Here is a 25,149-nt window from a genome sequence, read left to right as displayed (position 1 = left end):
TATAGGTTCAGGAAGTTCAGACTCTGGAGATTCAGACTCTATCCTGAATGAAAGTTTCTCTAACTGTGAGCGGTGTGGATGGATTATATTAAAGCTCTGTGTTATCATCAGACAGACTGAGGACGGAGAACTAAAGTCTGTCAATGTAATAAAGGCCCAGCAGGACGACACTGATCTGCTAAACAAAGGAAGTCCAGCTGTTGACTCAACTCCAAACATCTGGTAGCTTCATATGTCTTCTCCTGTTTCCTGCTGTCACTTCTTGTTAGAGTGTTTTCTGCTCTACGAGATGATTATTTAGCTCCATGGAGGAGAATCTGAGGTTTCTGTAAAACACACCGACTCTGCTGATGAGGCTCTGGTACTTTTACTAACACCGACCGTCCACTAGGAGACTTGAAAGACTTTTAAAAGACTCAAATCGGAGAGTTTTTTACCAAAAGAAAAACTGTTGAGAAAGACGTGGACATAAATGGCTGCATCCCTCGAAATCCCCAACGAGTAAACTATAGCTAGCTAGTCCCGATTGATTTTTCTGTATTCATTTGCTCAATAAATAAATAAATAAATGTATAAATAAATAATAAATAGATAAATACATTAATAAATAATGAAAAGATAAATAAATACAATTTAAAAAATCATAAAAATAATTGCATGAATAAATGCAAAATTCATAAATAAATAATAAAAATAAAACTATACACATGAATAAATAAATGCAAAAATAAATAAATACATTAAAAAATTAATAGGAATAAATAAATAAATGCAAAAATGTATTTAAAAAAAATAAATAAATAAATAATGCAAAATAAATAAATAAACATTTTAAAAATGTATAAAAATGAATACATAAATAAAAGGAAAAATTAAACAGAGGAGTAAATAAATGAGGGAATTAATACAAAGATAAATAAATATAGATGCAAATTAAAACAGAAATATCAATTTATGTCACATTTCATCAATTAATTAATGGTTACATTTATTTTTTATACTATTTTTGCTGCGTTTAATGACATTTAGTTATTCATTGAGTCATTTATTTATTCATTTATTTTTTATGTTGGAAGGTTCTGTCCTCGTTTAACCCCTCTTTCTTTTATCTTTATTTTAAAATTGTTTTTCTGCAGTCTTGTTGTTTTGTTTAAACAGTAATCGTCATTATATTAGTTGAACTAGTGTTTCTGGCTGCAGTAGTTTAGTTGATAATGACCTGATTTAACCTCGTTCCATCAGTGTTAGTCGTCTCTGCAGCTTCGTTTCCTTCCCTCCTCTTCCTCTAACACTCTTCACTCTGACTCAGCAGGTAAAACTCAGAGATCTTCGCGTCCTGTTAGTCGCTCCGACTTCCTGTTTGACATTTAGTGACTCCCATCGGAGCGTTACTCACAGTGTTCTACTCAGGCTTGTTTTTCTTTTGTTCGTGTCGGGAATCCTGCGGACTTTCCCGGACTAAACGTCAGACCTGCAGCAGTGGAATGTAACTGAGTACATTTACTTAAGTACTGTACTTCAGTAGTATTTTTGAGGTACTTGTACTCTGGTACTCAGCACCTGATTGGACGAACTCTTTCCCTCGCGGGCTGCTGCTCCCTGCTTTCAAACATCGAACCAACATGGCGCCTCGTTTAGAAACTTTCTTCTCTTAAATCGCGAAAATAGTTCACCGAAATGTGATTCAGAAAACATTTAATGAGAGAAATAATTCATGTTGATGAATCTGTCTTTATTTTAGATCAACGGTTAGTTTAAAAGTTTCTAGAGAGTTTCCAGAGGGCGGCGAGTCGCGCCGAACGCCCCTGATTTGCAGAAATCAGGGACTTTAGGAAGAAGAAGTCAGACGGCGGCTGGCGATACCGCGGTTTAACACTCTGCGGCTCACGTTACCACAGTTTCACCAGCGTGACGGAGAACTACGGTGGCCTTCAGGTGACGTAAAAACATGAAAGTGTTTCTCTAGAGCCAGAGTTTGGTTTGTCCGTTCTGGAGTCCTGTAGAAACATGGAGGACTCCGTGAAGAAGACCCGCTCCCTGTGTAGAACCAACATGGCGGCTCGTTTGGAAACTTTCTTCTCTTATATCACGAAAATAGTTCATCGAAATGTGTTTCTGAAAACATTTTATGAGAAAAATAATCCTGCAGTTGATGAATCTGTCTTTATTTTAGATATTTTAAAAGTTTCTACAAAGTTTCCAGAGGCGGCGAGTTGCGCCGGACGCCCCTGATTTGCACAAAGTAGCCTAGACCTCAACTTTATGAGGTCTAGGCGTCACGTCGACGAGGCGGCCGACGTGACGCCTCGCCTCTCGAATCGCTCCGCCACGCTACCAGAATGCATTGCACGCCTGACAATGAATGGGAAGCGTGGAAAGGACGGAGGCTGTGGACACGTACTATTACTCAGATGGTTGCAATCTGCAACCGCACCGCTAGATGGCACCAAAACCTCCACACTGCACCTTTAAGTAGAGTACTCGAGTAAATGTACTTAGTTACATTCTACTACTGGTTTTATTCGCTGTGATAGAGAGCTGCTGCTGTCTTTGTTAGATGTTTCTTACTGTCTTCACTCTCATCAATCAATCAATCGATCAATCAGAATCAGACTAGTATATTTATTGATCAGTGAGGACCATCAGGACTCATTCACACCTCAAACCTCCTTCCTCCTTCCTGTGAGCTGAAAACCAGAAGACCATTAACTGTGAGTCATCCTGTAGTGTGTGTGTGTGTGTGTTGTGTGTGTGTGTAATAGATAGAGAGAGAGCATGCTGGGTAATCTCATTACCTGGGTGGTCTCCACGCTGTGATTGGTGGCTATTATATTATTACAATAACACACAAACACACACACACACACACACACACACGCAGGATGACTCAGCCTGGCCGCTCTGTTTGTGTGTGTGTGTGTGTGTGTGTGTGTGTGTGTGTGTGGTATTACAGCAGGATTACAGTGTATTAGTGCTGTTTATCCGTCTACATCCAGCTATTGATCTGAGCGGTCTGTGTGTGTCTGACCTCTGACCTCTCACGATGGCTCTACTTTCCCGTTATTGATGTCATTGTCTTTGATTAATTATTACACACGTATGACATCAGCTTCTGTTGGGGGGGTCAAAGGTTAAAACGTGAATATATGAGGATGTAATCCTGTAAAGAGCCTCGACACAGTGTCGTTATCTCTCTCACACACACACACACACACACACACCATGTTTACTGTGTGTTGGGTTGGTTGTAAATCCAACTGTGTTTGCTTAATGCTGCGTTCACACCCTCTGGACCGCCGCTATCATCCATGTTCATTCACTATAGACGCACCGGAGAGGAGGAGGAGCTCGTCTCCATAGATACCAACATTTCCTCCATCAACCATGGAAGAAATAACCTCTGTTGCTGCTTTGTACATGTTGGTGAAGTCCCAGATATGTCAGAAAACCAAACGCCGTCGTGTCTGGGTTCATAATGTCACCCGGCGGCGAGCTGTATTCACATACAACATTTCCTCCATCAACCATGGAAGAAATAACCTCTGTTGCTGCTTTGTACATGTTGGTGAAGTCCCAGATATGTCAGAAAACCAAACGCCGTCGTGTCTGGGTTCATAATGTCACCCGGCGGCGAGCTGTATTCACATACAGTGTCATCACACTGACTGTATCTAGCAGCCACACGTCTCTACTGCGGTATGAACCCAGAATAAACAGATTGTGCTGTGATTTAATATCAATAAACAGATCAAAGTGATGCTGAAATAACTACATCATGATGCTGATTAGTAAAAAGTCTGAATTCATGCTTTGTCAGGTCCGTTACCATGACGACAAGCAAACAAGTTTTAAAATGCTTGTTTTCAGAATGGAGTTTGGATGGATCAGTGCCAGGCTATGTAGCTGCTCCATCAACACTCAACATAAAGTCATCTAGGCAGAAATACGGCAGCGACGTTGCTGTTGTCTGTGGTTTCTACACAGAGTTTGGTCAGAGACAACTTCAGCTTTAGCTGCAGATGCTGCACAAAAGTACTGGGCGGATGTATACGCAGTTGTTTGTCAAGAAATAGTTCCAGCGTTGTTCATCTTTTGTTGACCAGTGAGCTTTAGACTAGAGGCTAGCTGTTTCCCCCTGCCTCCAGTCTTTATGCTAAGCTAAGCTAACCCCGTCCTGACCACTAAATATTTCCCATAAACATGGAGCTACTCCTTCACACGGTGCTGGATGTGAAGTCGTCATGTGAGGACTTTAAACCAGCTGGAACAGGAAGCAGTGATTTTTTCCTTCAGTGTGCAGAAACACAGAGTTCAGTGTTGAACAGACCGACTGCTGCAGGAAGGAGATTATTTCATCAGAGCAGATAAATAACTGGGCAGGAGCATCATTAAAAAGTCATCAGCCAGCAGACAGAGAGTGTGTTCAGTTATCAGCCAAACAGATGTGACTATTGTGCTCCATTAATGAGGGTTTATAAGAATAATTACAGCAGAATGAGAGTTTTACTTTTCCATCAGAGACAGAAGCACAACACACTGGTTTTATATTCCAGGAAAAACAGCAGATATCTCAACGACCAGCGGTCGGATTAACATGAATCTCAGCTGTAGATGTTCCTCATTTAGCGCCACCGTCAGGTCTAACTGTCCGGCTCTTTAACTACGTTGAACTGAGTGAATTTATTTTATCCATAGCTGAGATGAAGTGAAATTTTGAGAGGATGAGATGAAAACACGAGACTTTCTGACAGAAAATAATCAGAGATGTTATTTTAGATATAGATTTTCTGTAGAATACCAACAGAAATTCTGTGTAGAGGATATTTACTACTATATTTACTTAACATTTTCAGGATTTCTGCTTTGAAACTTCTAATTATGTTGTCAGAAATCCTAGTCGTGCTTCCACGACTGGAGGGAAGTAAAAGGGAGAATTAAATTACAGTGAAATTAAGATGGTGATAAAAAGTAACATGAAAGAAATAGAAATGAAACGGCTTCAACATTTAAACTAAATGATGTCTGAATATATATTCTGTGTGTCTTAATATTTGGGTTTTCAAAGAAGGTCATCTTTGAGCTCGCTTATATCTTCACAACTATTGTGTTTTCAGTTTATTGTGACAATAAAGAGGTCAAGATTAAATTGATTAAAAATGAAATGCAGTTCGGTGTGGACATAAACAGCATCGTAGCATCGGTTGTAATCACTGTCACTTATTTATTCCCAATTCAGAATGTAGACCATTTCACAGTAAACACAAACACTCCAGATGTGTCCCACTTTATTTCCTGTTGCAGTGTATGTGAACAACATCAGCAATACTTCCATTAGTACTTCCTTGTAGTATACTGTGCACACTATGTACTTATGTGTACCTATGTACCACGGACATCACGCCGTATCGGCAGTAATTCAATTCAGACGGATAAATTAACCAAATAATGGCATCTATCTGACTCCAGTCTAGTGGTACTTAAAAAGCACATGTAAATATGTATATGTATATACATATATATACACATATATACAGTATATATATAATTCAATTTGTATAGTTCGGCATTTCAAACGCAACCGCTGCAGCTTCCTCGTCCGCCATTTTCACAAGTTTGAAACAGGTTGGTGGCCCCTCCCCTTTCGCTACACAGCAAAGATGGCGACCGTTGAGGGTGAGACGTGTCCGGCGTTCCACACTCAACGTTTTGAGTACAACATCCGGGTACTTCCAGTGTGAACGCACGTATGCACTCAAAATATCAAGTTTAAGTACGGAAGTATGCGGATTGAGACACAGCTTAAACATAATGGTGCCTCCAGATGTGTTCACCAGTAGAGTCCATATCAACGCCCCCCTCATGTCGTATTCACAACCTCGTCAGTGGAAAGTTTCTGAAAGCTCCGAGTTTACAACATGTGACGTGTTTGTTTGTTTGCACAAGATGTTAACTTCCTGTGGCACACAGTGCATCATACAGTCTGTCTGTAATCTGACGCAAAAGTTAAATGTTTTTCAACGTAGATTATGGACCAAACGTAACGGAGGAGTTTCGCAAACAGATCACAGAGGTTCCCATAGGAATGAATGAACTTCCTGTTGACTGGCACACGTACACAGAGCGACGTGGAAACGAGGCGTTGAAGCTCGTTATTTATCTGCTCAGACTGACTGTTCATGTTGTCGTTTGTTATTTTATAAAGCTCACCAGCAGTCTGATAACCAGAGGTGATGTTACAGTCAGTGGACTGAATGAAATGAAGGAAGTGAATATAGTGAATGGAGAACGGCTTCGTGTGAGTCCAACAGGGATTACTGCAGATTTACCTTCACATAGCATTAACCCAGAGAGGGATGATGGAGGGATGATGGAGGGATGATGGAGGGATGATGGATGGCTGGGTGATGTTTGCTGCAGCAGATGAAGGATTTAGCTTTTTATTTTCATGTTTTTACTCAGATTATGTCTTTTTCCCGTCTCTACCTGTCCACTCCCAGTAATCCTATAAATCTGCCTCTCTGTTTCTCTCCGTCACATCATGCTGATGATAAATCAGAAACACGGCCACGGCCACGGCCACGGCCACGGCGTGTTCATGGTGATGAAGGAAGATGTCACCAGTGACACAGTGAGGTTCACTGATTAATGGAGCTCTGTACATACAGATTAAACCAGGTTTGAACTGGTTTTAATCTGGTCTAACCTGGTGTCTGTTCATTTTATTTTTAGTTCTGTTTTTTACTACTAAATGGCTTTGTTTCTGATTTTTTATGGGTTAAAAAATATGTTTTTTAGTCTTTTTGCTGCCTTCAATGGGAGGAATTTGATTTGTGATGTAAACACAGTTTTGATGTTGTGATAACGAGACCTTAAACCTGCATCTAAACCTCGTAGTAAACCCTCCGTATCCTCGTCCCTCTGCAGGAGATGTGGTGGACATCTACCAGAGGGAGTTCCTGGCGTTGAGGGAGCGCCTCCACTCGGCGGAGCAGGAGAACCTGCGGCGCTCCAAAGAGCTGAACCTGGTCCTGGAGGAGATTAAGAGGGCCATCGCTGAGAAACAGGCGCTGAGAGACATCAACCGCACCTGGAGCAGCCTCTCCGGTCAGTAACCTGCTAATCTAATCTAACCTGGTCTAATCTAGTCCCACCTGGAGCAGCCTCTCTGGTCAGTAACCTGCTAATCTAATCTAACCTGGTCTAATCTAGTCCCACCTGGAGCAGCCTCTCCGGTCAGTAACCTGCTAATCTAATCTAACCTGGTCTAATCTAGTCCCACCTGGAGCAGCCTCTCCAGTCAGTAACCTGCTAATCTAATCTAACCTGGTCTAATCTAGTCCCACCTGGAGCAGCCTCTCCGGTCAGTAACCTGCTAATCTAATCTAACCTGGTCTAATCTAGTCCCACCTGGAGCAGCCTCTCCGGTCAGTAACCTGTTAATCTAATCTAACCTGGTCTAATTTAATCTAACCTGGTCTAATCTAATCTAACCTGGTCTAATCTAGTCTCACCTGGTCTAATCTAGTCCCACCTGGTCTAATCTAGTCCCACCTGGAGCAGCCTCTCCGGTCAGTAACCTGGTAATCTATTCTAACCTGGTCTAATCTAGTCTCACCTGGTCTAATCTAGTCCCACCTGGAGCAGCCTCTCTGTTCAGTAACCTGGTAATCTAATATAACCTGGTCTAATCTAATCTAACCTGGTCTAATCTAGTCCCACCTGGAGCAGCCTCTCCGGTCAATCAGCAGCAGATTACTGAGTTTCTGTTCACCAAGCTAACCTGGTAATCTAATCTAACCCGTTCTAATCTAATTTAAACTGGCCCAGTGTGCTATAATCTGGTTTTAATTTAGTCTCACCTGGTCTAATCTAGTCTCACCTAGTCCAACCTGGTCCCACCTGGTCCAACTTGGTCTCTCCTGGTCCAACGTCCCTGTCTATCTAGTCTAATTTAGTCTCACCTGGTCTAATCTAGTCTCACCTGGTCGCACCTGGTCCAACCTGGTCTCACCTGGTCCGATGTCACTGTCTACGTGGTCTAATCTAGTCTCACCTAGTCCAACCTGGTCCCACCTGGTCTCACTTGGTCTTTTTTATCCTGGATTCAGAGGAGACGAGGCTGGATTTAACCTGGTCTAATTTAGTCTAATCTAGTCCAACCTGGTTTCACCTGGTCTCACCTGGTTTCCCCTGGTCTCACCTGGTCTCACTTGGTCTAATCCAGTCCCACCTGGTCTCACCTGGTCTCACCTGGTCTCACCTGGTCTTGTTTTGTCCTGTCTTCAGAGGAGACGAGGCTGAAGTTGTGGAACGTGAGCAGCAGTAAAAACGTCCTGCAGCTTCCCTCCATCTTCCATCATCTTCCTCACCTGCTGAACCGAGAGGACAGCCTGCAGCCGGCGGTACACCTGGGACAGGGACGCACCGGAGGTAAAAACAAACACACACACACACACACACACACACACACACACACACACACACCAACATTAAAACAATAAAACATGAGTCACATGATGGACTCATCTATTCAACAACAACACACACACACACACACCTCCGCTCCCAGCCCCGGGGCTCCTGACAGGATCAGCAGCCCAGGCACAGTGCACCTTCCCTGGGGAGACAGCCCTCCGAGGCCCCCTGATACACTCCACCTGCCCTGGAGAGTAAAACACACCGCTACGACCAAACCGGGCTGGACCAAGGTCACCGTCTGTGTGTGTATGTGTGTGTGTGTGTGTGTGTGTGTGTGTGTGTGTGTGTGCGTGTGCGTGCGTGTGCGTGTGTGTGTCAACTCTAATTTATTTATAAAGCATTTTTTCTGCTTACTAAAACATTTCCTGACAAGCCTGTTTTTACACAGAGGACATAAATACAGATAAAACCAGAGAGAACAAACACAACACAATGTAAGATAATAGTGTGTGTGTGTGTGTGTGTGTGTGTGTGTCTGTCAGATGTATTTATGATGCACTCTGGGTAAAACAGGTTAGTCGGACAGGAAGTGCTTTATGCTGCTGCAAAGGACACAGAGATAAAAAAACAAGAGAGGAAACACAGAAGAAGAAATATATATATATATATATTAATATATATTTATCTGTGTGTGTGTGTGTGTGTGTGTGTGTGTGCAGTCTCCATAGTGATGGGGGTTCCCAGTGTGAAGAGGGAGGTCCACTCCTACCTGACCGACACACTCACCTCTCTGATGTCAGAGCTCAGTCCCGCCGAGAAAGAGGACTGCGTCATCGTCGTCTTCATCGCCGAGGTCAGTGTGTGTGTGTGTGTGTGTGTGTGTGTGTGTGTGTGTGTGTGTGTGTGCAGTAACAGTGATGAAGGTCACACACTTTGAGCTGTTCTTGTATTCAGAGCTGCAGCTTCTCATCTGTTATTTGAACCTCTGAAACTTTATTTATCTGACTGTCTCACTGGTTTCATTAAATCTCACGTGCTTCCTGTCTGTGGCTCTCAGCCCGTTTGGTTTCTACTTTATACTTTAGTTTCACATTTAAAAAAGACTCAGTAATTTCCTAAACCTGCTGATCACTGGGGATGTGACGGATGTGACCGCTCCGACTATTAGCAACCCTTTCTCTCCGTCTCTGAAACGCTTCTCCGATATTGCCCGACTCTCTTTCTGACTGACTTTACTGAAGGATAGTTAACTATAGACATCCACAGATTTATACGCTCTCAATTTATCTTTCCAGCGCTGCCGTTGGCCACCAGCCCGCTGGTTGGACGCAAGGCTATTTAGCTAGCTTAGCTCGCTAATTCCACCACGCTGTCATGAAACACAGAAAATGAGGTGAACAAAGTCGTCCCTCATCTGGTGATAGCACGGTGCTTTCCTCCTGCAGTCGTCTCCAGCGGCGTAGGGGTCGGCTAATCTGGTTAGTATTTTACAAATTAGAGTTTTTTTGCCAACAATAGTTGTTGAACCTGATGCAGCGCTAACTGAAGCACATGAACACGCCTCCCGGCTGCAGGAACATGTCCTTATTGTGACCAGCCGTCTCAACCCTGTCCTTCTTCACCTGCAGCCCACCTGCCTGTGTTTGGTGTCGTTTAAATAAAGTTTAAACAGACAGTAGATGTTCAGGTAGCAGCTCTGATCTCAGACCTGTTCCTGTGTTGTGGGTCTGCAGGAGGCCTCGGTGGTTTTGTGTTTCCCCGCTGCGTTACGTCACATGTTCTTCTGCTCTCTCAGCAGCGCGACGCGCTTCAGTCATGTAAAATTCATGCTACAGAACACGTCTCTCCACTTTAAAAGCTTTAAGTGGTTTCGCCGCTCGCCGTCCGTCTGCAGAAACGAACCCTGCTGAGACGCCGTGTGATGAGTTCACTCTGAAACATGAACATCCGACACGAGCCCAGCTCCGGTTTAACTCCGGTCTGAAGCCATCAGAGAGGAAATAAACACACATTTAAAACTGTGTCTGAGATGAAAACAAAACACCCAGAGGGGATTTTAAATATTATATCAGCGAGAAGAGAAAGATACCAGGATGACAAACGGAGACAGAAATGAAAACAAACAGCAGCAGAACGAGGAGGGAACGGCGGAATAAAGGCTGTTTCAGACTCCCGGGAAGCTTTAGAGGAGGAAACATCTTATTTTTTAGTTTTCAAATGGTCAAAGAGACTCAGACTCAGTAAATATTAACAGTAAAGACTGCGAAGCTTCATCAGCGAGCAGCTCAGAACGCCGTCTGCTCCTCGTTAACACCGAGCTCTGTGGTAAGCTCCACCCAGCTGGCACCTCCAGGACGCCAAAACAAACCACACACCATCCAAACCCGTGTGTGTGTGTGTGTGTGTGTGTGTGTGTGTGTGTGTGATCTCACAGCGACCTGCGGAGCCACATGATCGGGTCCCTGAAGGGAACCCCATCTGGGCCCTGATTGGCCGAGCGGGAGGCTGAACTCTGATGTCATCGATTGCTCAAGTTGTTGTTGATGTTCGAGTGGGAACAAAAATATTCAGATGATCTCAGTCGGTGTGTGTGTGTGTGTGTGTGTGTGTGTGTGTGTGTGTGTGTGCGTGCGTGCGTGTGGGTGTGTATGGGTGTGTGTGTGTGTGTGTGGTAATGAACGCCATAAGTTTGGCGATGAGAGAAAACATGTTGCCGGGGAAACAAGCAACAAATCAGGGCTCAGGAAGCAGAGTCTGCCCTGACTGAGATGACTGGGGTGGACAAAATAATAGAAACACCTGTCAGTATAACAACTAACTACTACGTCCTCCAGAAGAGAAGATGGTGGTTTGGGTACAAATAAGCATGTCTGTAAAGGGGAGACTCGTGGGTACCCATAGAACCCATTATATTATAATGGGTATATTTTTCAGACTTTTTTGGACATGTTTTGACTTTCGAAATCTTTTCGAATTTTTTTTTGACATTTTTTAAACCTTTTTTTCGAACATCTTTCAGGCGTTTTTCAGACTTTTTTTCCCTCTAGCTTTCAAACTGAGCCGATACAACCTAAAAATCACAAGTTGTGTTAATGCGTTAAAGAAATGAATGGCATTAAAATGAATTTAACGCATTACTATCACAATAACTTTGACACATATCTATTTATACTTCTGCATATAAACATGTGTACAATAAAGAGAGTATAAAGAAGAAGTGGTCCGGTCCCGGCCCGTCCTGGCCCGTCCCGGTGGTCCGCTGGCTAAACAGAATAAAGTGTTAAATATATATAAAGGATGTATAACGTCGTCCTCTGTGTGTGTCTCTGTGTCTTCAGGCTGACCAGCAGTACGCCACCAGTGTAGCAGACAACCTGAAGCGCCTGTAAGTCCACCTGCATGATGGGATGCCGTTGCTACAGCACCAGGCCTGATGGGGGGGGGTGTGGGGGGCGCGTGTGTGTGTTGTGTTTGATGTCGGCTCATACGCGGCGGTTCTTTGATCGCTGCTGTGTGTGAACAGCTGTGTGTGTCTTTGTTCACCGCGTGAAGTCAGAGGATAGCATGTTAGAGCATGATTCATATGTATCACATACACACACACACACACACTCACACACACACACACACACACACAGTGATGATGTCAGCAGCAGGAACATTTTTGTAAAATCCTTTTTTTTCCTTTCCTTCACTACATCCTCATTTCCTTTCCTTAATCCTGCTTTCCTTCTTCTTCTTTCCACTGGGTGTATATCCTTCCTCTCTTCCCTTCTCTCTCTTTCATCCTACCTTCCTTTCCTACCTCCTCCTCTGTATGTCCTCCTTTCCTTCTCTCTCATCCTTCTTTTCTTTCCTACCTCCTCCTCTCTATGTCCTTCTTTCCTTCTCTACCTCCTCCTTCCCTTCCCTCTCTCCTCCTTCTCTTACTGTCATCCCTCTCCTCTTCTTTACCTCCTCGTCTCCTTCTCTCTGTTTTAGATCTATCAGTCTTGAATAAAAAGGTTCCTTCTCTGTCTTCATGTGATCACAGTGAACTTCATGATGTCATCTGTCTGTTTCTCTCACTTTGAACTAACTTTATTGAAGACATTGTGTAATATGTTGTAATATTATTTAATATAATAATAATAATACTCTCTCTCCGTGTGTGTGTCAGTTTTCCAGCAGAGATTCAGGCGGGTCTGTTGGAGGTCGTCTCTCCGTCCGTCCATTTCTACCCCGACTTCTCTCGACTCCGAGAGTCCTTTGGAGACCCGAAGGAGAGAGTCAGGTCTGTTTGTGTGTGTGTGTGTGTGTGTGTGTGTGTGTTAAACCGCTCCCCAGGCGTCTGTCAGCCTGTCATGGCTAATTCATGAAGCTCTGAACCTCACTGAGCTGCTAACTATACACACACACGCTTAAACTGGTTCTCTCACCTCGTCGTCTCCTTGTCTCCTCGACTCCTTGTCTCCTTGACATCCTAAAAGGAAACACACACTCTCTCTCAGTCAGTGTGCAGATGGAAATGACATCATTTTAGTTAATAAACCGCTGCTCTGCCCCTTTGGCCCTGTTACCGTGGTAACACAGGAGAGACAGAGGGGAGGAGGTGAGGGAAGGTAGAGGAGGAGTAAAGTAACAGGGAGGAAGACGAGGGAGGAAGAGGGAGAAGCAGACAGGTCATAGGGGGAGGATAAAGACAAAGAGTAAAGAAGAAAAGAAACAAAACTTTTTTTTTGACAACAGCAGCTGCTGCCATTTTGGACTGAAAACGCTTATTATATTTATAATATTTTATTGTTCAACACAGGACATTTCAGTAGAATATGACAATAGAATAGAAATCATTTTGTTTTACTTTTATACGGCACTTTTGTAGGCGGACGTTTTACTGGCGTCTGGTGGGTCGCATTCAGTCCAAAATGGTGGAAGCCTAGCTCTGCTGCTGGGCGCTGATGTTGCGATGGAACAAACTATTGACTTTCACTTCTTAGCGATATTCGATCTTTGGTACACTCTGGACACGCCAGGATTTAAAATGGAGAACTTTTGCATTGAAATGACTCTGACTGAACTAAATCTCTTTTGTTATCATAAACACAATAATATAACAAACTGTCAGCCGAATAAAACACACCGATAGATGAATAGATTTTTGCCACCATTTTGCAACAACATGGCTCTTGAATGCAACACTCCTCCACTCCTGACGCTGCTCACGACTGCGTTATAATTCACCGATAACGTACCTTTGACGATAAATAAAGTTGTCTTAATGTCGGCTGTGATGGATCGTTTATCTGCAGCTGTTTTAAACTTCTACAGATTGATTTTTATCCACATAAAGTGAAACCAACAGCCGTCTGGAAGGAAGGAAATCCATCCGACGACTGACTTTAAGAGTCGATGATTTGTAGTAAAACGGGTTTAAATATGTGGAACTTGTCTGGTCTTTAAACGCCATTACAGACTGAGTTAACGGGAGACGGACAGATGTCGGCGGTGATTAACTCTGTTTAACACTGTTTGTATGCAAACAGCAGGAGGAGGAGAACATTAAGAGTTTCCTCTCTGGACGCTGATGTTCTCACTGAGGAGACGGAGGAGCGTTAAAGAGTCGAGGCCTCGAATACTAAACACCGTTTAAACACTCTTCACCTCATCGTCTTCTATTCAGTCTCAAGTACTTTTACTCAAGTACTGTACTGATATATACGACGTTGTGGCACTTTTACTGTACTTGAGTATTTGCATGTAATGTTACTTTATACTTCTACATTCATAATATTTTTTAGATTTAGATTTTACATTAAAAAAACACGTTTTTAAAATGCATTGTTTAAGATCAGTGGTGGAAGAAGTATTTAAATGTAATAACACAGTTTAAAAATACTCCGCTACAAGTATAAGTACTGCATTCAAAACGTTAAGTATTATCAGCAAAATGTACTTTAAGTGTGAAAAGTACTCGCTAATACTGATGCTGCAATGCATAATTAGCGTTTTGCTGTTTACATGCTCAATCTACTCTAGTTACTCTTTAAGTACAGTATTTGAGTAAAGTACTTAGTTACTTTCCACCACTGTTTATGTTTTATAATTTACTTGTACTTTTATTTTCGGTAAATTTAATATCAGAAAATTATTTTTACTACTTAAGTACAGTAAATATCAGACTTTGTTCAAGTGATATTCTAATAGGTGACTTTAACTTCTACTGAAGTGGTTAGATATGAGTACTTTTACTCGAGTATGGCCTTCAGGTACCACTACTATGAACTGTTGTATGAGGTTACAGGATGTTTTGAGTTCATAAACTGAGACCTTGTGACTCAAACATGAACTTTGATTTGAACTTTAACTTTAAAGACGTGTAGTGACACCGCTGATGAAACATTAGAAGTCATTTTTAGACTTTGGAGTCCCACTATGATCAGAGGAATATGCCTTTTTATTTTAAAAACACTGGTTGTTGTTGTTGTGTGTCAGCTGACGTTACAGCGTCCCGTCGACCGCCGCAGGGTCAGAGACAAGGCTGCTTCTGTGTTAACTTTACTGTTTCTCTATAAAAAGAGGATTGTTTTTAGACCTCAGCGGGATTATAAAAAGCCTATTGACTCCCTGTAGTAAAAACACTTTGGATAAACTGCTGTGTGTGGAGATGAGTGGAGGCTGCTGGAGGAGGGAGGAGGGCTCATTTATTTATGGCACAATAAAGGGAAAGAGAGGACGGAGGGGTGGAGGACGGAGGGGTGGAGGAAGGGAGAGGACGGAGGGGTGGAGGACGGAGGGGTGGAGGAAGGGGGAGGACGGAGGGGTGGAGGACGGAGGGGTGGAGGACAGAGGGGTGGAGGAAGGGAGAGGACGGAGGGGTGGAGGGGTGGAGGGCGGAGGGGTGGAGGAAGGGGGTTTCTGGTCCGCAGGGCTGAAGGAGTCGGACGCCATGTGTTCATCACATGCTACATAAACCTCCACAAAGAGCTGTTTCTGATACTCTCTACATGTTTAAAGGGTCAGACGTTCACATCAGAGGCTGCTGCTCACTTTGACATAACTTAGCTTAGCTTAGCTTAGCTTAGCTTTGATAATCAGACCAAAAACTACTGCTACTGGGTTAGTCTTTGTGCTACTGGGTTAGTCTTTGTGCTACTGGGTTAGTCTTTGTGTTACTGGGTTAGTCTTTGTGTTACTGGGTTAGTCTTTATGCTACTGGGTTAGTCTTTGTGCTACTGGGTTAGTCTTTGTGTTAATTGGTTAGTCTTTGTGCTACTGGGTTAGTCTTTGTGCTACTGGGTTAGTCTTTGTGCTACTGGGTTAGTCTTTGTGTTACTGGGTTAGTCTTTGTGCTACTGGGTTAGTCTTTGTGTTACTGGGTTAGTCTTTGTGCTACTGGGTTAGTCTTGGTGCTACTGGGTTAGTCTTTGTGTTACTGGGTTAGTCTTTGTGCTACTGGGTTAGTCTTTGTGCTACTGGGTTAGTCTTTGTGTTACTGGGTTAGTCTTTGTGCTACTGGGTTAGTCTTGGTGCTACTGGGTTAGTCTTTGTGTTACTGGGTTAGCCTTTAATAATTCTCAATAATTTATCGGTTATAGGTCTGATATATATATACATGTATGTATTTATATTTATATATATATATATATAAAATAAAAAGTTTAAAACTATTGAGATATTATTTATAAGCCATGTCAGCCAGCTCTGTGAGAGGGATTATTTTTATGAGTCTATACATTGTTTTTTAGGAAAATCACACTCATTCTCCTCCTCTTCTCTCCTCCTCCTCTTCCTCAGGTGGAGGACGAAGCAGAACCTGGACTACTGTTACCTGATGATGTACGCTCAGTCTAAAGGAACTTACTACGTCCAGGTAGGAGAGAAAACCCTGTCACAATAAAAGCTTTCCGGCGGCTAAAAGGACGTAATAAATCCTCTTTTAATGTGAAACATCGGCAGGAAGTGTTCATTGAGTTTAACAGAAAAACAGTTAAAGTAAAAGCACCTGAATTAGTGATTAGTGTTTCAACATATGTCTAAAAAGAAAAAAGACGTGATTACGTTCAAGTGGCGGCGCCCCCTAGAGGTCTTAGGTCGTAGGAATCATGACTCTTGTCTGTCAGGAGCAAAAGAGGAAGTCAGGTGATTTTATAGAAACAATAAACAACAGACTTTTAAATAAAGATTAAATATTAGTGTAAAATTAGTTAATTCATGTCAGTATAAATCACTCCCATAAATATTATCGAACATGTGACCTCGGTGTTCTCAGCGCTACGACCCTGACCTGACAGCGTGTACGATACGAACCTCTCACCATATGAATAAATAGATAAACAACATGATGATGAAGTCGGCGGTTCCACCTGATGTCACTGTACTGACTAATAAATCATTCAAATAAAAACTGTCTCTGATGTAATCCTCCTCCTGCTGCTGCTGGAGGAACGAGGCTGATGAAACTGTTGCATTGTGGGTAGAGTGACGGGGACGTTAATGGTGGTGTCTCTGTGGCTTCATCACACGAGTCTTTGTTCCCTTTAAAGATGAAAAGCAGAAGAAACAGACGGCGGACTCAGAGAGAAACTCTGTGGATCAGGTGTTGAACTGAGTTCACCTGTTGAAGGTTAATAAAGACAGAAATCTCTCACATGATGACAGATTATATTCACCTTCCAAATAAAAATATGATCTGAGAGAGAGAGAATATAAAACATCACAGCTTTAATCAGCTCCTCTTCCTCTACCATCATCACCATCACGGCATTATGCTCTCATAAACAGAGACATCACATTTCAATCTCACTATATTCTTACCAATAACAAAATAATAGCCAAATATTAAAATTAAAATAAGATAAATTAGCTTTGTGTCAGTTTTTATTTTAAATGTGTTCAAATGTGTTAAATATCCAAACATTATTTGTTATGTATCCAAAACGAATTAGTAAAATATCCAAATATTATTAGTAAAATATCCAAATAATATTAGTAAAATATCCAAATATTATAAGTAAAATATCCAAAAAGTATTAGTAAAATATCTAAATATTATTAGTAAAATATCCAAAAAGTATTAGTAAAATATCCAAAAATTATTAGTAAAATATCTAAATATTACTCGTAAAATATCCAAATATTATTAGTAAAATATCCAAAAATTGTTAGTAAAATATCCAAAACTAATAAATAAAATATCTGAAAAACTGTGTTAAATATCTGAAAATTATTCCAAAACTATACAAAAAAGAATTTGTTAAATATCTGGAAAATTATTAGTAAAATAGTCAAAAAATATTAGTAAAATATGCAAAAAGAATTAGTAAAATATCTGGAAAAACATGTTTTAAATATTCAAAAACTATTTGTAAAATATCCACAAAGAATTAGTAAAACATCTGAAAAATATGTTTTAAATATTAAGAAAATATTTGTAAAATATCCAAAAATAATTAGTAAAATATCTGAAAAGAAATTGTTTAATATCTGATAATTATTTGTAAATTATCCAAAAAAAATTGTAAAATATCTGAAAAATATCTCATATTTCCTTTTCTGTAAAAATGCTCAAAGCCTGATTCATTAACTTTCCTTTAAATTCTAACAGAAATCTACAAAACAACGAACAGTGGTGTCTGGTGCAGGTTTTTAAAAAGGAAAATGGCAAAAACATATTGAACCAATCAGTGACGAGATTAAAAAATGAATCCAGACAGGTGATGTCATTAGTGGGCGTGGCCTCTGATGACTTCTGGAGATAAAAATAAACTCTTGAATTCAGCGTTTTCTCAGCTTCACAGTTCCAGGAAGGTTTTCAGTGATTCTCTGTCTGGATGTGTGACTCTTAATGTGAAGGCCTGCTGTGATCTGCAGCTGAACGCCGTTCTCCTCGCCGTCGTCTCTGCTGGAGCTTCAGATGCTCCCACGCCGAGCGTTTTGACAGGAGCACAGCGCCAGACTCCATGTTCTGACACCTAAACTCCCTCTGAACTCTGCACAGTTCTTCCTCGGTGGTGTGTAGTGATGGGAGGAGGAGGGGAGGAGGAGGTGATTACTCCATATCGACTCCCCGTGACAATAGTGGAGGATGCAAATGTCTGTCAGGAAGCTGGATAACTTTGGTTCCTTAAATAATTAATTAACTAACGAATCCTCGATGATGGAAAACTATCACTAACTGATCACTAACTGGACGCCGCTTGTGATTTTTCCCAGGAATGTCGCCAAAGACGCCCAGTTCATAATACTGCAAATTATTAGTAGAATATATGAAAATGATCAGTAAAATAACCGAAAATGATTAGTAAAATATCTCAAAATGATTAATAAAATATCCAAAAATTATTAGTAAAATATCCAAAAAGAATTAGTAAAATATCAAAAATGTATTAGTAAAATATTATTATTTAATACAAACTTAAAACTACTGAAAAAGAATCAACTCTGTAAACTACAACCGCTCAGACTCACTATACTACCGCAGGTTGAGCTGAGGCAGGAACCCTAACTCCCTTATGTCGTGTTTTCTACAGGGTTTTGTGAGACTGTGGGTGATGTTGATGGTGGTGATGGTAGGGAGGTGGTGGTGATGATGGTGGTGGTGATGGTGATGATGGTGATGATGGTTATGATATCCTGAAAGAAAATATTGTCCATTTTAAAGTTAAATGCATCAATCTGGAGCACTTTGAGAGCAAAATGAAGAGGATAGATCTATGAAGAGCTCTGTGTTCTAGTAAACAGTTTTGTGCTCTATTTCTATTCAACTACATCTCAGAGGTTCTACTTTTTACTCCACTGCACCTGTCTCTCTCTCTGTCTCTTTCTCTGTCTGTCTCTCTCTCTGTCTGTCTCTCTCTCTCTCTCTCTCTCTCTCTCTCTCTGTCTCTCTCTCCGTCTGTCTCTCTCAGCTGGAGGACGATATAGTCGCTCGTCCAAACTACTTCACCACCATGAAGAACTTTGCGTTGCAGCAGCCGTCGGAGGAGTGGATGATCCTGGAGTTCTCTCAGCTCGGCTTCATCGGTGAGTCAACCATCACATTAATAATAATAATCCATAACTCTATGAATGGGTTTCCTGCTGGTTGGACACCATCTTTGTCATTTGAGTGACAAGTGAAGGTGGCAACAGAGTCAGAGTGCTCTGGACTTCATGTGGACCTTTCAGCCAATGAGAGGAGAGTACGGTCTCCAGGTGTGAGGTATACATAAATGAGGACAGGTTTACTGTTGAGCTGTTTTTACTCATTTGTGCTCAGAATGAAGAGATCTACTGAGGATAAAGACCTATGTTAAAGTTCTCAAAGATCTCTTTTTGCGGCTCCTGTCGCGTTAAGTGTTTGAAGTTTCATCGTCTGTAGTGATCGCTCTTTTCTTTCTTTGTTCAGTCATAGTAATTGTTCACTTGCAACGCTGGCAGAGACCAGAAAGAACAGTATGTTGAAGGGTGAGTCTGTTGTTAGCTCCACCTGCCCTCTCTGGAGGACCAACCACTGCTGGGTGATGGAAAACTGTAACCAACTGGACGCCGCTTGTGATTTTTTCCGGGAATGTCGCCAGTTCGTGATACTGCAAATTATTAGTAAAATATCTGAAAATTATCAGTAAAATATCTGAAAAGTATTAATAAAATATTCTAATATTATTAGTAAAATATCCAAAAAATTAATAGTAAAATATTCAAAAATGGTCAAGAAAATATATAAAAAATATTAGTAAAATATCCAAAAATTATCAGTAAAATATCCGAAAAGTATTATTAGAATATCAGAAATTTATTAATAAATTATCTGAAAATGATTAGTAAAATATCTGAAAATTATCAGTAATATATCCAAAAAGTATTATTAAAATACCCCCCCAAAAATGTTAAATATCTGAAAAATGTTAATAATCCGGAAAATTATCAGTAAAATATCCGAAAAGTATTATTAAAATACCCCCCTAAAAAAATTTTAAATATCTGAAAAAATGTTAAATATCCGGAAAATTATTAGCAAAATATCAAAAAAATAATTAGTAAAATATCGGAAAAAAAGTTAAATATCTGGAAAAGTATTAGTAAAATATTCGAAAATGATCAGTAAAATATCTGGAAAAAATGTGTTAAGTGTCTGCAAAAGATTATTAGATTTTCTCTTCTGAAAAAATGCTCAATAAATCCTGAACTAATTAAATTTCCTCTAAATTAAACCAAAATCTGCAAACCAACAAACAGTGGTGTCTGGTGCAGGTTTTTAAAAAAGGAAAAAGACTAAAATATTTAACCAATCAGTGACGTTCAGCACTACAAACACCAACTGATAGACACTATTGATTTCCATCGTGTTAGCTCATAGATAGTGACTTACAGACATTTAATAATGAAAATCTTCCAGCTTGACCAGCTGGTTGTTTTCACATGCACAAAAAAACTTGAAAATTTGCAAAATACAGCTACAATGACTATATTAGATTCTGTCTTGACAGGCAGTGGAATAAGTTTAAAGGTAACAACCACAAGTTAAAAAAGGTCACGTTATGGCTCATGGGAAATTATTTGTATTTAAGTTTTCTGGATGTTTGACTTGGAGTCAGAGAATCAGGATGGCGCGGAGCCGCTGGAGCTGGAAACTAAACTGAGCTCCAGCAGATTAGTCGAAGCGTCGGCCTCCGTCTGATCCGCTCTCTAATTATTCTGCCAAGGCTAATCAATGAGCGGCGTCCTCCTGGATCCAATCAGCCGACGCCGACATGTGGAACGCAGGAGTTACTCTCCTGGAAACACCAGCTGATCAAGTCAGATTTCTCCTCAGAACTATTTCCAGCTCTGACAGATGGAGTCCGGACCGGCGGGCAGAGAGACAGAAATCAGAACGGCCAGAGGTCCGATCGGCCAAACATTTCTTATTGATTAGATATTTCTGATCTGGAACAGCTGAAACCAAGACATGTGTCTCTGACGGGAAACTTTACTTCCAATATAGCAGACATCTGCGTCTGAAGATTCACAGTCGATAAACTTCCTGAAAAACCTGGTAAATAGAGCTGCAACGATCAATCCATCAACAGGAAATTAATCAACAACTATTTTAATAATCGATCATTTTGAGTAGTCTTTATACCTCCGCGACAACGTGGTGTCCGTCCTTCCGTCCGTCTATCTGTCCCTCCGTCTTTCAGTCCTTCTTCGTTAAAGGCTTTCACAGTCTCTAAGATTTGTTGGCTCAACCTGGAGAAGGAGAGTCTCAACATAAAGCTCACAGAGACCAGAACCGACCTGTTGAGGACGGCAGATGTACTCCGACAGATCGAAGAAGCCTGGCAGGCCAAATACAAGGCTCTGGAGGACAAGTACACGGAGAAAGACCAGACCTTGAAGACCAAAGTTGAACAGATGGAGAACGTCAACAAAGACCTGATGGAAAGCAAACAGAGACTGAATACCACAGTCCAACACATGGAGGTTGAGAGGAAGCTTTTTTTTTTTTGTTTGTTTTTTTTTGTTTTTTTTTTGTTTTGTTTTTTTGTTTTTGTTTTTTTTTTGTTTTTTTTGGGAGCATTTTTCCAATTTATTGAGAGGACAGTGGATAGAGTCTTGGAAAGGGGGGAGAGAGAGAGTGGATGCGGAAAGGGCCACAGGCCAGATTCGAACCTGGGCCGCCGCGGCCAGGACCAAGCCTTGAAGAAGAGATGGAGCAGGAAGCTGTAGTGTTACAGGAAGAGATGGAGCAGGAAGCTGTAGTGTTACAGGAAGAGATGGAGCAGGAAGCTGTGGTGTTACAGGAAGAGACGGAGCAGGAAGCTGTAGTGTTACAGGAAGAGATGGAGCAGGAAGCTGTGGTGTTACAGGAAGAGATGGAGCAGGAAGCTGTAGTGTTACAGGAAGAGATGGAGCAGGAAGCTGTAGTGTTACAGGAAGAGATGGAGCAGAAAGCTGTGGTGTTACAGGAAGAGATGGAGCAGGAAGCTGTGGTGTTACAGGAAGCACAGCAGGAAGCTGTGGTGTTACAGGAAGAGACGGAGCAGGAAGCTGTGGTGTTACAGGAAGAGATGGAGCAGGAAGCTGTGGTGTTACAGGAAGAGACGGAGCAGGAAGCTGTGGTGTTACAGGAAGAGATGGAGCAGGAAGCTGTGGTGTTACAGGAAGAGATGGAGCAGGAAGCTGTGGTGTTACAGGAAGAGATGGAGCAGGAAGCTGTAGTGTTACAGGAAGAGATGGAGCAGAAAGCTGTGGTGTTACAGGAAGAGATGGAGCAGGAAGCTGTGGTGTTACAGGAAGAGATGGAGCAGGAAGCTGTGGTGTTACAGGAAGAGATGGAGCAGGAAGCTGTAGTGTTACAGGAAGAGATGGAGCAGGAAGCTGTGGTGTTACAGGAAGAGATGGAGCAGGAAGCTGTAGTGTTACAGGAAGCACAGCAGGAAGAGGTAGTGGGAGAAAAGGAGGTGGAGAAGAAGGAGAAAAGAAGAAGAGTGACTGTGACAATTGAGCTCTTGTTGGAGAAGAGTAGCTCCCTCTTCCTCCCCCCTTCACCTCCCTCCTCATCTACCTCACCTTCCTGTCTCAACCGCCCCCTCACCCCCATCACCCATCATCATTAAGAAAACTTCAATCTATCATATTTCAGTAAGGGGTTTCTCCTGGTGTTCAGGTTTCTCCAACAAAATATATATTAAAATAAATAAAATAAAACTTAATTAAAAATAAAATAAACAGTCAAATAAAATGTCAATACGTCTGCCTCTCTGAATAAATGTATACAGTATAAATACAACTATATGACATTATGGTGGCTATAAAGTAGAAGTACTGGTATCTGTTTAAGTTGTGATTTCAACAACACTGAAGCTGATCAGTAAAAGGATTAATGTTACGTAATTAAAGATGCTCCAGATAGTGTTTTAGACGCTGGTTAACAACATGAGACGGTTCTGTAATAAACAATGATATTTTGCAGTAAAAACCATGTGACCTTCATGACTGACGGGCTCATGATGAAATGCATATGACAAATAAACTTGAAACTTGAAACTTGATTATTCACTTTTGCCTTGTTTTAATAAAAACAAACACTAATTCTTCTGTTTCCAGTTTCTCAAATGTGAATATTTGCTGGTTTTCGTTGTCGTCTGTGACAGTAAACTGATAACATTTGTTAATTTATTAGTAATAATGTTGAGGTTTGGACTTTTGGTTCTTTTTTCACTTATTTTTCAGACATTTTTCACATATTTTATTAATACTTTTTTGATTTTTTTTCCATATTTTCAGATACTTTCAGACATTTTTCACAATTTTTTCATATGTTTTTCTAATGATTTTTGGAAACTTCAGATATTTTTTGGACATTTTTCACGATTTCTTTCATCTATTTTACTTACTTTTATTTTTTAATAATCTTGTCACATTTCCCTAAATATTTTTTCACTGATTTTTGGGAAATTGTTCACTAATTTTGTCACATATTTTTCTAATGTTTTTGGATATATTTCACATATTTTTAGGACATTTTTTTCACATATTTAATAATAATTTTCGGACACATATTTTCATATTCACATATTTAATGTATTAGTAATAATGCTGAGGTTTGGACTGTTGGTCGGACTAAACAAACATAGTGAAGGTGTCAGTTTGGGCTCTGGGTCACTGTGACGACATTTCTTACTATTTTCACTATTTTTGCAAACCAATCGATTAATGGAGAAAATAATCAGCAGATTAATCCATAATGAGAAAACGGCTTCGTCATGATTTCAGAGTGTAGAGCAGCGTATAATTAATCCTTTAATAAACTGCTTTAATCGTCTTATAAAACATGAGTTGTTTTGCAGTGATGAGATGAAAACATTATTAGTGATAACTGATCAGTGTGAACTCTCTCCGCCTCGTCTCTCTGCTCGAGGCGTCGCTTCCTCCATCAGAAGAAATTAAACATTTGAAGTGTGAATTATTGATTTGACTAACTGCAGCGGAGAAAACAATCAATTATGTCTTTATGTGTGTTATATGCTCTCCGCTGCTGAAACCCGCGGGAACGCTGATTTATTTTTAGAGGCTCAGCTGATTTAATTTGATTATTAAATAAATGTGACCAGAGCAGAAGATTTTTATAGCTGGAAAATAAGCTCCTATTTCAGTTGATTTGAAGAGAAACGCTCAGATGTGATTCTCCTGGTGTGTGAGGCTGATGAAACTGTTGCATTGTGGGTATCCTGACAGTGAAGTTAATGGAGGAGTGTGTGTTCGTCGCACGTTCTTTGTTCTTTATAAAGAGACAAACTGTGTCGGACAGCAAACGGTCCAACGTCCTCCAGATCAACTCAATATTAATATAATAATATTAATATTTAAATTGTATATTATTGTTTGATTTCAAGCAACGGGAGACTTGAGAGATTTACATTTTTTTAATCTTTGGCTGAAATTTCAGGTGTGTCAGATGATTATTTATAAACCAGAATCAGGTTTATTGACAAGTTTTCACATACAAGTTTTTAATGTATACATTTTACATATTTATATTTGCCTTGGTGTTTTTCTGTGCATACCGGTCAAAATAACATAATGAAAAATCTGATGAAAAATATCTGAAAATGATTATTAAAATATCTGAAAATGATTAGTAAAATATGTGAAAAAGTTCATGAGAAATATCTCAAAACTATCTCAGAATCTCTAAACATCAGATTTTATAAACTCTTCATATGTTTCATGTCTAAAAATACTTATTTTAATACTAAATACTCAAGTACTGTGCAAAAGTGCACTGCG

The 25,149-nt window shown here is 40.6% G+C and overlaps 2 protein-coding genes and 1 long non-coding RNA gene across 4 annotated transcripts in view; 2 read left to right on the top strand and 1 right to left on the bottom strand.

The window, feature by feature from the left end:
* Positions 1-25,149, top strand: part of mgat4b (alpha-1,3-mannosyl-glycoprotein 4-beta-N-acetylglucosaminyltransferase B) — a 78,777-nt gene that overhangs the window by 37,975 nt on the left and 15,653 nt on the right. For both annotated transcript variants that reach the window (XM_037780052.1, XM_037780051.1), the window contains 7 exons: positions 6,925-7,104; positions 8,287-8,430; positions 9,138-9,271; positions 11,757-11,803; positions 12,578-12,691; positions 16,192-16,267; positions 19,305-19,419. In XM_037780052.1, the coding sequence (XP_037635980.1) occupies positions 6,925-7,104; positions 8,287-8,430; positions 9,138-9,271; positions 11,757-11,803; positions 12,578-12,691; positions 16,192-16,267; positions 19,305-19,419 (810 nt within the window). The remainder of the gene's footprint in view (positions 1-6,924; positions 7,105-8,286; positions 8,431-9,137; positions 9,272-11,756; positions 11,804-12,577; positions 12,692-16,191; positions 16,268-19,304; positions 19,420-25,149) is intronic.
* On the top strand, positions 15,567-23,400 carry LOC119494287 (zinc finger protein 853-like). Its single transcript, XM_037780053.1, has 2 exons — positions 15,567-15,573; positions 22,063-23,400. Exon 2 carries the CDS (start codon positions 22,068-22,070, stop codon positions 22,974-22,976), a length of 909 nt encoding a protein of 302 aa, XP_037635981.1. The 5' UTR covers positions 15,567-15,573; positions 22,063-22,067; the 3' UTR covers positions 22,977-23,400.
* On the bottom strand, positions 21,071-21,603 carry LOC119494288. The gene is made up of 3 exons (XR_005208164.1): positions 21,500-21,603; positions 21,339-21,409; positions 21,071-21,204 (listed from the first exon to the last, which is right to left on the bottom strand). It is a non-coding gene; the product is annotated as an uncharacterized LOC119494288 (long non-coding RNA).

The sequence above is a fragment of the Sebastes umbrosus genome, chromosome 9 (assembly GCF_015220745.1).
Source record: "Sebastes umbrosus isolate fSebUmb1 chromosome 9, fSebUmb1.pri, whole genome shotgun sequence".
In the NCBI taxonomy this organism is placed as follows: Eukaryota; Metazoa; Chordata; class Actinopteri; order Perciformes; family Sebastidae; genus Sebastes; species Sebastes umbrosus.
The sequence above is the reverse complement of the archived record's forward strand: the minus strand, read 5'-3'. Positions and strand labels throughout refer to the sequence as shown.